Here is a 15261-nt window from a genome sequence, read left to right as displayed (position 1 = left end):
CTCTGATCTTATTGCAGTGCAATATTCTCAATTTTCTAATTCGCTTGTTTGTTTTAAAAGAAATTCCTTTAATCTGCTCGATAATTCCGTGTTTTTTACGAAAGCCAAATTGGTGGGAATTTTATTATGGATTCTTAGAAATTAATTTTCCCAGTCAGTACGCACTGTTAGAATAAATTAGATAAGCATGAAAATGCATGAAAGTAAGCTTAAGGGTCGGTACCCAGAGGCAATTTTGAGATTAGTTTGATATTATTATCATTAATTTTTTCATTTTAGCCGTAGGATTTTCTACTATGAACTGCACGATTTGTAAAAATGTTTTTTGTTTTGCAGGTAAGGCGCTTGTGTAGATTGAGAAGCATCGGTGACAAGACTCCCTTGTCTTGATATTAACTTCAATGTTGAGCGAGTTCAAATATTTTCTATATTTGTCAGCCCAGGCCGTTGGCCATTATGTTGATCTGGCAGGAAAAAGATGATCAAGCGTGTGGAATGCTTTTATAATTGCATTATAAAGCTGCTTTCCTTTTGGAGTCACGAGGCGAGATCCTCAGTGTGTGTGCTTACCTAATTAGTTAAATAACTGCATAAGCTCACCTTTAGTTGCAGTGAAAAGAGCTCCCACCTCTTTACACTGAGAGATACATAATGGCGTTATGTTTTTCACGCAGGAATTAAGATAACACAAATGATGCTGTAAAACACCACTAGCATACCATGAAATGTACCTAAGGTAGTCATTGGTTATTTGAAATAATATGATACCAAAATTTGTATCCACAGGTTTTGATTATGCATTAGAATTTGAATAGTTGTTCGCATTAAACACAATAAATTCCTAAAGCTTTGCTGTAGGTTATAGAATATAGCCTATAAGTGGTTCGCACTCCACGTAAATATACCTAGTAAAGTCAGTGATTATTACCATTTGTGTGGTGGCTAAGATCAATTGCTGTGCTGCGTCAGAACGAGTTTCACTGGCGACAACCGTAGGCTGCCTATTGACCGCGATCTTTTATCTTATAATAAAGTAGCACAAGAACAAAAAGTGTGTAAGAAAGAAAATGGTATGCCAGAAGGAACTTAATGTAAGAGTTGCCAGATTGATATTTTGTCATAAACTGAAAAATAATAATTCGAATTTCATCCTCGTGTCTTTGACCTGTTTCTGCGTTTTTTGGTTGTCATTAAAGAACCGTACTAATTCGCAGGTGTTGCCATTCCGGTTGAGTAGAGCTTCCAAGTACTCGGCCTCTTTAGCTGCCTTAGACAAAACCAATTACTCTCACTCGGTGCTTGATAACCATCTTATTGCTCCAACCAATATAAATACTTCTCTTGAGTACGAAGATGATCTGATAAATTGGAACCCCAATCTACATCGATTCGTTAGAGTACCCAAGGAAAAACATTTCTCTGATCTCGACTCAAACCTGCCCTTGCTTACACATTTTATTAACGTAACGCTTTTGTATCAAACGAGCGAATGTAAATAACTGTGGAAATTGACGCCCCTGATTGTTTCATCGTACACCTGGCCGTGCCGGTCTTGATTTTTTGCTCGTACAATGTTTAGCTAAAGCTTTGTAGGATTTAAACTCGTATTCGAAGCGCTTTTTGTTTTTTTTTTTTGCTTTAAAAAATTTACGGAACAGTATCGAGAATATCGTCAATAAACGCTAAAAAATATTTAAATCCGCTCATTAGAACAATTTCCAGTGTACTTTTAGTTTTTCTCTTAGTGTCGCTTTTTACTGATTTTCGGATTGTTTCTGAAACTTTCCCAAAAGTTTTATTTCTTTTGCATGTAATATATAAGTCGGTACCAGCCGGATCGGACATTTATATCTTTTAGCTCCCATAGAAATAATCGGAAAAATAAATGTTTAAAAATTATATCTTTGGTGTTTTTTAACATAACTACTACGCTTGGAAACAACATTTTTTAATTAGTTCTGAATTTCAAAATCGGACGACTATATCATATAGCTGCCATACGAACAATTGTAAAATTGGTGTTGAAATCATATGAAAAAATTATATCTTTGGTGTTTTTAACATACAACCTCTACGATTGGAAATAACATTTTTATATGAGTTCTGAATTTAAAATTTATTTTTATCAAAATCGAACGACTGTATCATATAGCTGTCATAGGACCGATCAGAAATTTGGTGGGAAAATACTATGAAAAAATTATATCTTTGGTGTTTTTAACATATAACTTCCTACGCTTAGAAATATTATTTTTTAATTAGTTCTTAGTTTCGAATTTAATACTATCAAAATCGGACGACTGCATCATATGACTCCCAAGAAACGATCAGAAAATTGGTGGGAAAATAAAATGAACCATATTATTTTCGGAGTTTTTTGGCATATTATCTTATTATATTATGAATATGATATGTTATTTTTTTTAGCACTGTCGAATTAATTTTAATAAAAATAGGACGACTAAAAAAAATATTGTTGTAGCTCCGAAACAAATTACATTGACTGTTTACTTTTCACTTCGATGTTCACTTTAGAGTTATCTCATTGTATTTCTGTTTATGTCTCACTTTGGAGTCAGGGACTCCAACATTTGAGTCAAGCATCCGACACTAGACACTAGATACTAGACACTTGTTTCACCTTGCTCGTCTTTTTTATTCCTTTTAAACTTTGCTTGGGAATTTCGTGCACGATGGACGACCTTGCTATATGTAAAACATTTCCTATTTTCTTTTTGAAACTTGTTATCTTTCGGTTTTTCTTTTGATTTGATTGCGTACAGTGCACTCTGTTAGGGTAAGTTTCCATTAAATGAACTTGCAATTCTTCTAGAATTTTAACACGGAAAACATCTGAGACTGTCAGTTTCTTTCGTGTTTCAATCGCACATTTGATAGTCTCTTAGAAATCCCAAGCCAATTATGACCAATGGCCTCTTCTTTCAGTTTCATTACTAGGTCAACAAAAACATCAATGTGAGCACCAGCGTCACTGTCCGGACAAACTTTCTCGTCTTTGATATTCCATAAAACCTTTGTGATCTTCTCTTCAGGCCCCTCTATTACACCGTTTACAAAAATTGTACACATTTGAAACTTCCATGTGCCGTAGTTCTCCACGTTTGGCGAGCCAATTCTTATGAAAGGAATTGCCATTTTGCATAGCTTATTTTTCTTAATTTTTTTTTATTAATTTCTAATGTTGAGCCTGTTGGGATTTGCCCAACAATGCAGATGCAAATTTGTTAGGGCTATCAAACAGTAAGGCGTGATGCAGTGCAATATAATCCTCACAAAGAACAAGAAAAGAAACATGACGGACATAGTTGGATCTACAAATTGGCAGGGTCAATGGACGAAAACGACGAACTGTTCTACAGGGTACATTCCAGTTAAGGAAACTAAAAAGTTAGAGAGAGTCGATATCACCATTTATTAGTTTATGCAAAAAACATAACTCCACGACACTTTCTACGATGGTTCAGGAGTCCAGCAGGCGCAACCTCGCATGATAAGAGGGATATCGACATCCTGTATCCCAGCTTTTGGTTACAGCTAATCTGAGGTGACCATATACACGAGCAATATCTTATAGGCGGACTAGCAAGAGAAACATTTAAAAATCTTTGTTGTGTAAGGATCATCAACTTCCTTGGCCAACGCTTCATAAACGACAGGAGACTTCTGGCTTTGTTAGCTATGGTAGATACATGAACATTAGAACTAAGTTTATAATCAAATAAAACGCCAAGATCCTGAACTTAAAAAATACGTTCAATTATTTTTTACAGAATAAGAATACAGGGATGAATTACAATGATATTTATGTATTAAAGATGATAATAAAGTTTTTAAAACCAAAACTAAAATAGGGGGTTGTATCTAGTTCTAGCTGCGGGCCTTCGACTACGTAAACTTACATTTAGAATAGTTTAAATTTAAAATGTTAATCTTGCACTACGTATAAAAGCAATCAAGATATCATTGAAGGTCATTACATGAATTAGGTAAAGACATGAACAAACAAAGCTTGACATCATCTGCATACATGCATTGGCTGCCGAGAGCAACACAGCAGGCAGACCATTGTTTACAAGTTGAAGTAAGATGAATTTTAAATGTAGAAAAAAGTTTCAGGATACTTTAGATGAGTGCCAACAAACAGCTATGTGGCTTTACAAAAACATACAGAAAAGAAAAGAAAAAGAGCACGATAAGAACAATTCAGCAAGGCCCCGTTAACTCGAAAATGAGAGGCGGTGACTGAAGTTGAGAGAATGTAGAAAGAACGGTGTGAGAGAGCGCCAAAACAACAAATTTAAATAAGAAACAGCAGCAATGCACCCGCGTCGTTAACTATTATCCAATAGAATAATAAAGATAATGGTTATAACACAAATAAATGATTTGCATTCAAACTGCGGGCTCAGCCAACCGAAATAGTCGTTCGATTTTGACAAAATTAAATTCGAAATTCAGAACTAATAAAAAAATGTTATTTTCAAGCGTAGGAGATTATATGTTAAAACAAGAAATGAAGTTAACTTCGGCAAGCCGAAGTTTGTATACCCTTGCAGTTGTAAAAAATAATCAATAATTTTATAAAATTGAATTCGAAATTGTAAAAAATATATAAATGTTTATTCCCAATATTATAAGATAATATGTCAAAAAGCCCGAAGGCTATAATTTGTTTCATATTATTTCCCACCAATTATCCGATCGTTCCTATGACAGCTATATGATATAGTCGTCAGATTTTAATAAAATTTAATTCGAAACTCAAAACTACTAAAAAAATGTTATTTTCAAGATTATAAGGTTATATGTTAAGAAACACCAAAAATATAATTTTTTTTTGATAAAATTTTATTCGAAATTCAAAACCAAATAAAAAATGTTATATCCAAGCTTAGGTATTTGTTAAAAAACACCAAAGATATAATTTTTTTTTTAATTTTTTCCCCAATAGTTTGTATGGGAGCTATAAGATATAGTTGTCCAATCCGGCTGGTTCCGACTTATATACTATCTGCAATAGAAAGAAGACATTTGGGAAAGTTTCAACCTAATAGCCATAAAAGTGAAAGATTATTTTGCGTAGAAACGGACGGACAGCTGGACATGGCTAGATCAATTCATTTAGTGATTCTGATCGAGAACATATATACTTTATGGGGTCGGAAATATTTCCTTTACTGCAACCTCCTGGCTAAAAGCATAATAACTTCTGCAAAGGTATAAATACATTAACCTGCAGCTTACTAAAACAGAAAGATCTTTAAAACTTCAAAACTAAATATTTAAAAAGTTTCGGATTTTATTTAATATCTTCTTTTTGAGATGTTGTCAATATAGGTCAATATAAAAAAACTCGCTTAAGGGAATAAGCATCAATATTTTTCCTCACATTTTTGAGGACTTAAATATTTTTCATTTTTTTATGGATTTCTTAAACATTGGCATTTCTTAATAAAATTAAACTATTAATAAAGTTTACTTGTACTTACAGTTCACGTAAACGTCAAATCGTTTGCTAACTGACGGTGGTATTCCATTAGATGCAATGCAGTTGTAGCCACCCATATCAGTTCGATGTACATTAGTCAATACAAGTCTTTCTCCCTCCACGGACTTTAGAACTGCAATGATTAAAGAAAGCCTTTATTTAAAATACTAATTTACATTGTATAGCCTCCAGTTTAGAACTATCACATACTTGTAACTCAGCAAGAGGTAGTGAAAGGGAGATGGAGATATCCAAAGAGCAAAGCGACTGCTTTCAAGCTCCAACTTTTGGATTTTCACGAACTAGAACTAAAAATCGTTGTCTCGACTTTATTTTTAAGATCCAACCAAAGGATTCCGGCCGGCTATAGGATTTCCCAGGTGTGGGATCATACGATAGTGGGATTTGTCGGCATACAGTGAATATTTTTATTTTCTCAGACTCGATGACTGTTCAGCCCCACTGTCCCGCGAATCTGAACCCCCGCACCACTCCCTTATTGCACCACTCTCCCGCTCTCACTCTCCCGCTCTTGACCCATCTCCCCTCCGTGGAGTCACCACTGTGCATTGGAGCGCGCGCAAAGGGCTCCTTAAGCTTAAGCAGTACTATTTTGTCACTGATTACGAAAAGGTATTGATGAGACAAATACATTCCAGTTAAGTTTTTATATTATTTCGCTGAGTATGGCCGGTTTTTTTGGCTTAATATGAATATATATGAATATAATAATCCGCGATCGCTCCCCCGGGTCCACTCAAAAGCTTAAGATTGCGGTTCTATTTTTCCCTACAGCGTAGCAGCAACCAGCCGTACCAGCCGAAGCCCAATGCAGCAGCCGACCACGACGCCGCTAGTCCCCGCCGCCGCAGGTTCACAATGCCGCCATCTACCAGCGCCGCTAACGTATACTCCTGCGTAAATTTGATCCATTCGAACTGATCTTGAAAAAAGATAAGTAAAGATTTATAATTTATTTATTGCCGGTCTGCAGTCAGCCACTCGGAAATATGATTCGTTTGACTTTCTGTACGATTTGTCCAAAATCCAAGTCAGATTAAATACGTCAACGTCAATTAATAAATCGCCATTTCTTCTTCGATTTTCCTTTTGCTACGTGCAGCCAAATTGCCTATTTTCCGAATCATATTTTAATTGCAATTGGCCGTACATCCATACATACACTGATATTAATCTAAAAAAAAGAAATTCAAGCTTAAGAAAAATAAATATTGAGCAAATATGTTTTAACCGCACAGTGAGAATTATTTAGTTTTCAGTGTTCTGCTAATACAGGCCGCCAAAACTTGTCAAGCTTTGGTCTCTATTTTTAAAAAATTTTTTCAAATACAGTCCACATACAACAAAATCGAAGGCGTTCAACACAACACATACCCGCCTACATCAATATCGATACAACCATACATATTATAATTATACATACATACCTACATCAACTTATCAACATACAACCTACCTACAGCATTCCTACCATTCATATTACACAAATCGACATATCTTTAAATTCCACTCATCTTGTCCCCCTCAATTAAAGTTTTCCATCGGTCATCCGGTTAAATATATTAAAATAAAAATTGTCGTAGGCAACCGCAGCCAGTGCACGGTAATTTGGCAAATAAGTAATTCATTGTATGCATAGCTTAACTTTTCAAATAAATAAATAAAAATTACACCAGCCGACGTGATACATTTTTTTGGGGTCCACCAAACAAATAGCATCTTCCGTTCCACAGCTGATTGGTATATTGGTATTTTTTCCTTTACTCGAATTTAAATAAAATCAAAAGAATACCAGTACTTCACTTATACTAAATAACAAATAAATAGCATCCTTCGTTCCACAGCTTATTTGTATATATTTGGTATATTTTATTATCACCTGAAGTTAAATAAAAACAAAAACATCCCAGTACTCCACTGATAGTAAATAAAACACATCTCCTCTTCCCTAGCTGATTGGTATATATTTGGTATATTTTACTCACACAGTGGTTTAAATTAAAGCGAAATATACATAATATATTATTCCATCGGGGACTATAATACATAAAAATACATATTTGTTATTTTCCCCCCTCAAGTTTATTCTCAGGCAAAGTATAGGAATCAGTATGGTATAAAATACCAATGTCGGTCCAAATCATACCACACCACAATCTACTTTTTTTCTTGTTGACATTTCGTTGTACCGTTCCAGAAGTGGGCCAGGTTTCATAGTTTTTTTTTACATAATCATTAGCGAGCAGATTCTGACTCAAAAAAGGTCAGGTTTTTTGGTATGTTCGTTGGAAGTGACAACAACAAGTTGTCTATTCCATCTTAAGTAGTCCCAGGAATATCCGTAGATCCACTCACACTTAAGCGATAAGACATCGTCGCCCCGAAAAAGGGTCACACGCTCAACCGTCAAATGCCAAATTGCTCAAAACAAATCTCAGACCGACTGAGTGAATTTGAATCCCGGGCAAACACTCTTTCTTCGGTCCCTCCTACTCATCTGTCGCGAAGAAATACGCGCGATACGGGACCGCATAAAGGCGGAGTACGACGAATGCACCGGGTGCATAGCAGAAGTCAGAGACAGTGCAGCGTTGATGTGTGAGAGAGATGTGTGGCTCAGATCGCGGACATGATAGCTCAAGCTTCCCAAGTTCAAGCTGCTCCTACCCAGACCTTAATTTCCTCTGGCTGTCGGGAGGAGCTAAACGCATTCTTTACGGAGCGTCCCGGACCTTAGAGGCCGTAGAGGACGTCAAAATAAATTCTTACGAGACAAAGGTAGCAAGCAAGCGCAAAAGATGAGACTTTTTTAAGAAGGAAAACTATCCTGTTCGCACGTGCTCACTATTTCTCCAGATGATTTTCGACGAGCGATCGGCATATAAAAAGAAAAAGCAGATGATTGCGAAAGTACTCGTAGTTGCTTTAGGTGCGCTGCCGGCTTCACATCTTACCAAACAGAGGCAACTCCTCCCCATCGCCTTCAAATCCTTCGCCGAGACCCAGATCAAGACCATTTTGGACTGCAGTCCAAAATTACTTCGCGACGAGTTATAGATCCGTCTTGCTAGGCACCACTACAATTGACATCTGTCATTGGCGTCGAAATATTAAACTCGTATCCTGATAGATTCAGGATCAGAGGCAAACTCCGCCCTCGGTCACCGAGCAAGAGATCTTAGAACCGAGCCTAAAAAGGGACAGTCAGATGAAAACCAACTATGATCTGGACGATGTCCTTTCGGGAGCTGACTCCGCCAAGGACGCTTAGCTCATTGTTCGTGCTCTAGATTCCGTGGGCTTTCCATTGAGAAAAGGGACCTCCAACCACAAAGAAATGTTATCTTATAGCCAAAACGATTATTTTCTGACTCAGACTTTCTCGAGATCGACAAAAGTAGGCAACAGGAAAGAATATCAAAAGATACAAAAATAAGCAAACGAAACCGTGCTGTCTATAAAGTATGTTGGTATCGGCAAGGGCAGAAACTCAGAACAAATTGCCATTCTTGGTTTTGAAATTTGATATCAGCTGATTGGTTCCATTTTAGCGGCTCCATACATCCAGTTTGGGGTAACCTACCTTGGACACGAACTTGTCTAATTCTATTCGATTTTAATCGCCAAGGAGGTGAGAAAAGCTCAAAAGATTTAAGAGTTTTGAAAAAAAAAATTTTTTCCCCCATACCTAACGGAACCAACGTAAGACCAACGGAACTTTGAAAAGAATATATATATATTTTTTGATTTCCTGCTGCCAAGTTAGGTAAATATACCATGCTGTACATATGCCCAGTTTAAGGGAGTGCTAATGCAGTTTTTATTTTTTATCTTTCGTTCGATATGTGTCTAGCTTGGCAAGCAGTCGCAAAGCTTTCAGAAAATCCCAAGGCGTGTAAAAATTTGACAAAACCAATTGCACATAAGTATATATAGCCCAGCGCTCTTAAAGTAGTATAGCTAGTTATGTAAGTGCTTATTTTTGTTTTTTTCTTAATTTTGTTTTGGGGTTAAAAATGTAAAAAAAGTTGCGGAACAAAACGTAAAATGTGAGAGGAGTGAAATATTGCGCCATTAAAGAATGAAAACATAAAACAAGTGTAAGGTGAAAAAAGGAAAGAAAGAAGAAAAGAATAACTGGAAAAGAAAAAAAAAGAGAAGGAAAGTACAAAACGCTGTATCGTTGGTAAGTTTTTCACTGTATCTTTATTTGCTCTATTTTTCCTTGTGCTCTATGCCATGGCTAACTGACCTACGCCATGCGCTTTCCAATGCCGAAACTGGAATGCACGCATACCTAGATAGCTCCCGTTGCCTTTACGTTACGTAAAGTCAGTTTTGCAAATAGACAAAAAATACAACACAAGACGACGAACATAAACATTAAAAATGGAAAACCCAATTAAAAAAAGAATTTTAATGTAATTATTCTTACAACCACATCGAACCCTCCTCCATTTTTTTCTCTTTTATAAGTATTATTTGATACATATATATATATATATATATATATATATATATAGAGGGAATCTTGATGAAATATGATGAGAGCGCCTCCCCATTGACCGCTTGACGAATGTCTTGCGAAACAGATAACAAAATTTGCATCTGATGTTGATTTTGTTATAATTGTGATAAGGGTACATACCCGAACAGGAGGCTTAGAGCAAGAAGCTTGATAAAATATGACAGGAGAGCCTCATCGGTGAGCGTCTCAGAACGGGGAGTGATGTAGGTAGGTGTATCTTTTGTGACCTGTCGTTGTTGCTCTTTCGACCATTTTCTTTTACATTCTCCTTTTTCTTCTTAAACTAAATCCATGAAATTTAAATAATCTTTAATAGCATTCGATGGTACTGGTAACGTGGCGGAACCCCTTTCTTTAAAAATTCACCCCAAGCCGTCCAGAAAAAAATGGAAGCCGAAGTCATTCCGTACTCCGCTAAGAGCGTTATTTCTTTCACGTTCACCAGCTAATTTTCCAATTCAAACGTCATATGCTATGACGTTCGATGAGTTCTACTTCCCACCAGCTTAAGCAACGGAAATCTTACCCACGAAACGCCAAGTCCTCTAGATCCTGTTCGATCCATCAGGATAGCTCGCTCTATCTGTTGTGGGTGCCAAAATTTTTATGCAAGAGATTTGACATGGGAATTGCTTTTTCCTGCGCTATTTGGTCCTAGACCAAGATGTGCTTCTTCCCGTCCATAATTCCGCGTAGAGCATTACGGATCCTGTGACGCCTCGCAAAAGGAATACGGAGATGGGCCATACGACGATGGTGTACTTGCAAAACGGTGTCCCTTCCGAGGCTGCAGTTAAGCTCCTAATATGCAGAGGCTGACCGCAACACTCCATTGGACCAATTCTACGATTGTGCTAGAATGTTAAGCAAAACCTCCGTGCTATTGGACAACGTTCGTTCTCAACACAGGGGAAAGGATCGCCGAGTCCGCAGAGGCAGACAATTGGTCACACGTTCAAACCGAATACAAAATTCCCTTTAGGAAACAGTGGATAAACCGCTTTGGTGGAATGGACACAATAGGCTGCAACCGCTACGTGTTCGTTGGCCTGGCCAGGGAACCGACCTACCGGTGACCGAGAACGAAAAGCGTGCCGACAGAAGATTTCTAAGAATGCTTTACCAATTGAGATAGAGCATTCTGGGTTCTCGCTTATGTCCATCGATTTTATTATTATTATTATTATTATCTAATGCTAACTTATAGTTAAAACTTTAAGCTAACAGTGGGTTTATTCTAGAGCTATAGCAACAAAAGGCCTTAAGCTCGCTTATGGTAATTTAGTAGTGATGATTATATTTTACAATTTATTATATCTTATATAATAATTTCGAATTATTAAGAAAGGGTAAGATTTTCTGGGTATTGATTAAAGTAGGATTTGATATAATGTGGAAAGGGTTTTGGGAGTTGAACGATGCAGTTCTTTGGAGAGTAAGGGCGGGGCATGAGGTAATAATATGGGTTAGGCTTATTGGGCTGATGTTGCACAGGGGGCAGATAGAGGAAAGGTTTTTATCAATGTAATGCGCATTGGTGAACTTGGTGTGTCCAAGTCGTATTCTGTTAATAATAATTTGTTGTCTTCTATTTATTTCGTGTTTATGTGGGAATGTTAGGGGTTTTACAAGTTGGTACCAAGGAGATGCTGTTTCCAAGGTTCTTATCAGTTCATTATCTAAGCATTGTTTTAGGTGGCGAGCGATGTCAGAAAAATTGTAGTTAGGGGTGTATATAAGGGGGGATTGAAGGCTAAGTTTGGCAAATGAGTCAGCAGTTTCGTTGCCTTTTATTCCTATGTGGCTAGGAATCCAAATAAGTCTTATTTTTGGGAAGTTTTTGGTTATGATGTTTCTTATTAATGTAATGTAGTAGGAGTGTTTATTAAGGGTTTTAATCGAGTTAAGGGAGGAGAGGGAGTCGGTGCAGATTGCGTGTTTTCCAGACTTTCCTTGACAAAGTTTTGTGGCTTCTAGGATGGCAATGATCTCGCTTGTATAGGAGGAAGAGTGCATTGGTAGTAGACCGGATTTTAAAAGGTTATTTTCATCAGTAATACTGAATCCAGATATACCATCAGCCTTAGAACCGTCAGTATATACAAATTTGTGTTGTGGGTATGAGGATGGTAAGGACCTGAAAAGTTGTTGGTAAGTTGTTGCAGGGGTATTTTGTTTATTATGAGATGACAGACTGGTGTCGATAGCTTTATGTTTGGTAGTCATATTAAATTTTTTACAGTTACTGATTCGGATAGGAGAAGCGGGGAGGGATAGGTGGTTGCATGCTAGGATTATTCTGTCTATGGTACTAGGGTATCTGTATTTTCTTTTATGTGGCTTTATTAGTTTAGTTATATGGGTGCCGTGGGCGAAAAGGATATTTTTACTTAATTTGGCTGTAAGGAAGTTTCGTTTTTGTTCTAATGTGTTTGTTTTAGTTTCTAGTAGTAAGTTGTTTACTGGTGTGGTTCGGTAGGCTCCTAAGGCTGCTCTTAGAGCTGCGTTTATTGTTGTTTTTAAGCAGTTTAATTTAGATTTGGGACAATATACGTAGAAAGGCAGGCAATAATCGATTTTAGAAATGAGGATAGATTTAATAGTATTGATAAGAGTGGTTGTGTTACTGTTATATTTTAGGGAAGAGAGATGTTTAATAATATTTAGAGTTTTTGATAGTTCTGTTTTTAATTTTGTAATATGGGTGTTCCAGGTGTATTTGTTGTTAATAGTAAGTCCTAGTATTCTGAGGGAGTTTGTACTGGGAAGATTTGTGTCGCCTGTACGGATCTTGGCAGAGCAGTTATGTTTTCTGCATATGGGAAGGACTTGACATTTTTCTTTTGATAGAATTGATCCAGAGTACGTACACCAGTCGTCTATTTGAGTAAACAGGGTTTGGAGGTTGGTAGTGGGGTTTTTTTGTTTATTGTGTTCGATTATAAGATGGAAATCATCGGCGTATGCTGTTAGTTTTATTTTTTTGTGTAAGGAGATAATATGGGAGAGAGTGTTGAAAGCTATGAGAAAAAGAATTACTGAGATTGGAGACCCCTGGGGTATGCCATTGTTAAGTGGGAAATGGCTTGAAAGGTTGTTGCCGGATTTTATGATTATTTTTCTGTTTGTCATAAAGTTAAGTACATAATTTAATATGCGTTTGCCTATTTTCCATTCCTTCAGCTGGTTAATTACGGAGTGGATGCCTATTTTGTCAAATGCCTTGTTGAAATCAAGAGAGATCAATGTGACGTGCTTCTTGAGGGAAAGGGATCTTGTTGCTATGTGGTCTACTAAGAGTAGACTGTCTATGACAGATCTTCCCCTTCTAAATCCAACCTGATTGCTGTTGATTAGGTTGTTATTCAAAACAAACCACCACAGTCTCTTTGCGATAATCTTATCAAGTGTTTTGGCTAGGCATGAATTTAGGGATATCGGGCGGTACGATTTGATGTCTGTTTTGGGTTTTTGGGGTTTTAGGATGGGAAGTACAAGGCTATGTTTGTAGGCTTGAGGGATTGAGGAATCTAGGATTGAGTTGAAATGGTTAAGGACTCTGTGTTTGAATGATATGGGGAGTTGTTGATCATAATGTATGAGATGCGATCTAATCCTGGAGTTTTGCCTTTCAAGGAGTTGAGTGCGCTGCTAAATTCGATGAACGAAATATCCTTTTCTATTTCTAGTGCAGTTTTGGAGGGTTGGTAGTCTAATGTGTCGTTTAAGAGGAATTTGTTAGTGCGAAAAGTTGGAGAAAAGTTACCGTCGTCGGCTTCTTTGGACCAGGCAAGTCCAAAAGAGTTAGCGATTTCACTTTGGGATGTTCTGGGGGTGGGGAAAGAAGGGTCGTTAATGCAGTGTATGTGCTTAGTGGGGTAAAGGCCGCAAAGACGTCTGATGTTGGACCATGTTCTTGCTGGAGATGAGAAGGGACTAATATCGAATGTGAAATTAAAAATAGAGATTCGTTTGGCTTCTCTAATGACTTTCTTTAGTTTAGCGTTGGCTCTTTTGTATTCTATTATATTATACGTAGTAATGTTACGTTTTAGTATTGACCATTTAGACGATTTGGCATTCTTCAAAACTGATAAGTTTTGATTCCACCACGGGACTGTTCTAGGGAACTGAAAAGTAGAGTTCTGGGGGATTGATTGGTGCGCGCTGTGGATAATAATTTTTCTTAACAAAGCTGCTTCTTTATTGACATTTTCGCTCGGTGGCTTGTCAGTAGAATTGATACGAACAGATTTTTTGTATGCTTCCCAGTTTGCTTTCTTTAAGTTAAAGGAGGGTTTGGAGGTGTAGGATGAGGGGGAGGCATTAAGGTTCATTGAGATTAAGATAGGGAGGTGATCACTTCCGTAGAGGTCGTCTATTGTTTCCCAGAGAAATTCTGGGGCTATAGTGGATGAAGAAAAGGATAGGTCTATATGTGTGAAAGAGTTGTGAGTGGAGAAGTGGGTGGGGCTTTTGTCGTTTAATAAAATGTAATCTGAACGGTCTAGGAATTTGGCAATAATATTGCCTCTGGTATTAGGGCTAGGAGAGCCCCAGTAGGGGTGCCAACTATTGAAGTCTCCGAGGACTAAAGTGGGTGTGTTGTCGAAGCAGAGGACGTTTTCTAGGTTACTTCTGTTAAAGGACTTAGTTGGAGAAATGTAGACTGATATTATGTTTAGTTTAAGTTTTGTATCTATTGAGACTCCAGTTGCTTCGAAGTCTTGGGTGATCGAGATTTGTCTTTGAGATATTGAGTTATGTATCAGTAGAGCTGCGCCCCCGTAAGAGTTGGTGCAGCATTGTTGGTAGAGTGTGTAGTTAATGGGAATGGGAAGAGAGTTAAAGTTGGTTATGTGTGTTTCTTGTAGGGCAAGAATTAGGGGGTTAAAGGTCTTGATCAGGGTTTGGAGTTCAATGTAGTTATTTCTATATCCATGGATGTTCCATTGAATGATTTTAAGCATTAAATGTAAAGAGAAGGTGTATTACTTAGTACTAATTTGAGTGATTAATTAATAAAGTTCCTTGGCAGTGTTGTTTGGGTTACTTCGAGTGTTTTAGTTGGTTTGTATTTACTGTTTTCGATTTGTCTGCCTTGCTTTTAGCCTTTAGGGGTATAGCCAGAGGGTTGGTTTTTTCTTTGTTGAAGCTTCTGAGAATGCGGTCTGAGGTTGTAGTGTTTGTACTGGTTCTGATA

The 15261-nt window shown here is 37.2% G+C and overlaps 1 protein-coding gene across 2 annotated transcripts in view; it reads right to left on the bottom strand.

Annotated features, from left to right (window-relative positions):
- The window catches only part of LOC108025970 (protein amalgam), a 591701-nt gene that overhangs the window by 328104 nt on the left and 248336 nt on the right, over positions 1 to 15261 (bottom strand). For both annotated transcript variants that reach the window (XR_007765681.1, XM_050890374.1), the window contains exon 6: positions 5511 to 5642. Coding sequence is in view for 1 of the 2 variants with exons in the window: in XM_050890374.1 (XP_050746331.1) it covers positions 5511 to 5642 (132 nt within the window). In the remaining variant the exon portion in view is untranslated. The remainder of the gene's footprint in view (positions 1 to 5510; positions 5643 to 15261) is intronic.

Source organism: Drosophila biarmipes, unplaced genomic scaffold (genome assembly GCF_025231255.1).
Source record: "Drosophila biarmipes strain raj3 unplaced genomic scaffold, RU_DBia_V1.1 ptg000024l, whole genome shotgun sequence".
Lineage (NCBI taxonomy): Eukaryota > Metazoa > Arthropoda > Insecta > Diptera > Drosophilidae > Drosophila > Drosophila biarmipes.
Note: the sequence above shows the minus strand (reverse complement) of the source record. Positions and strands in the feature narration are given on the sequence as shown.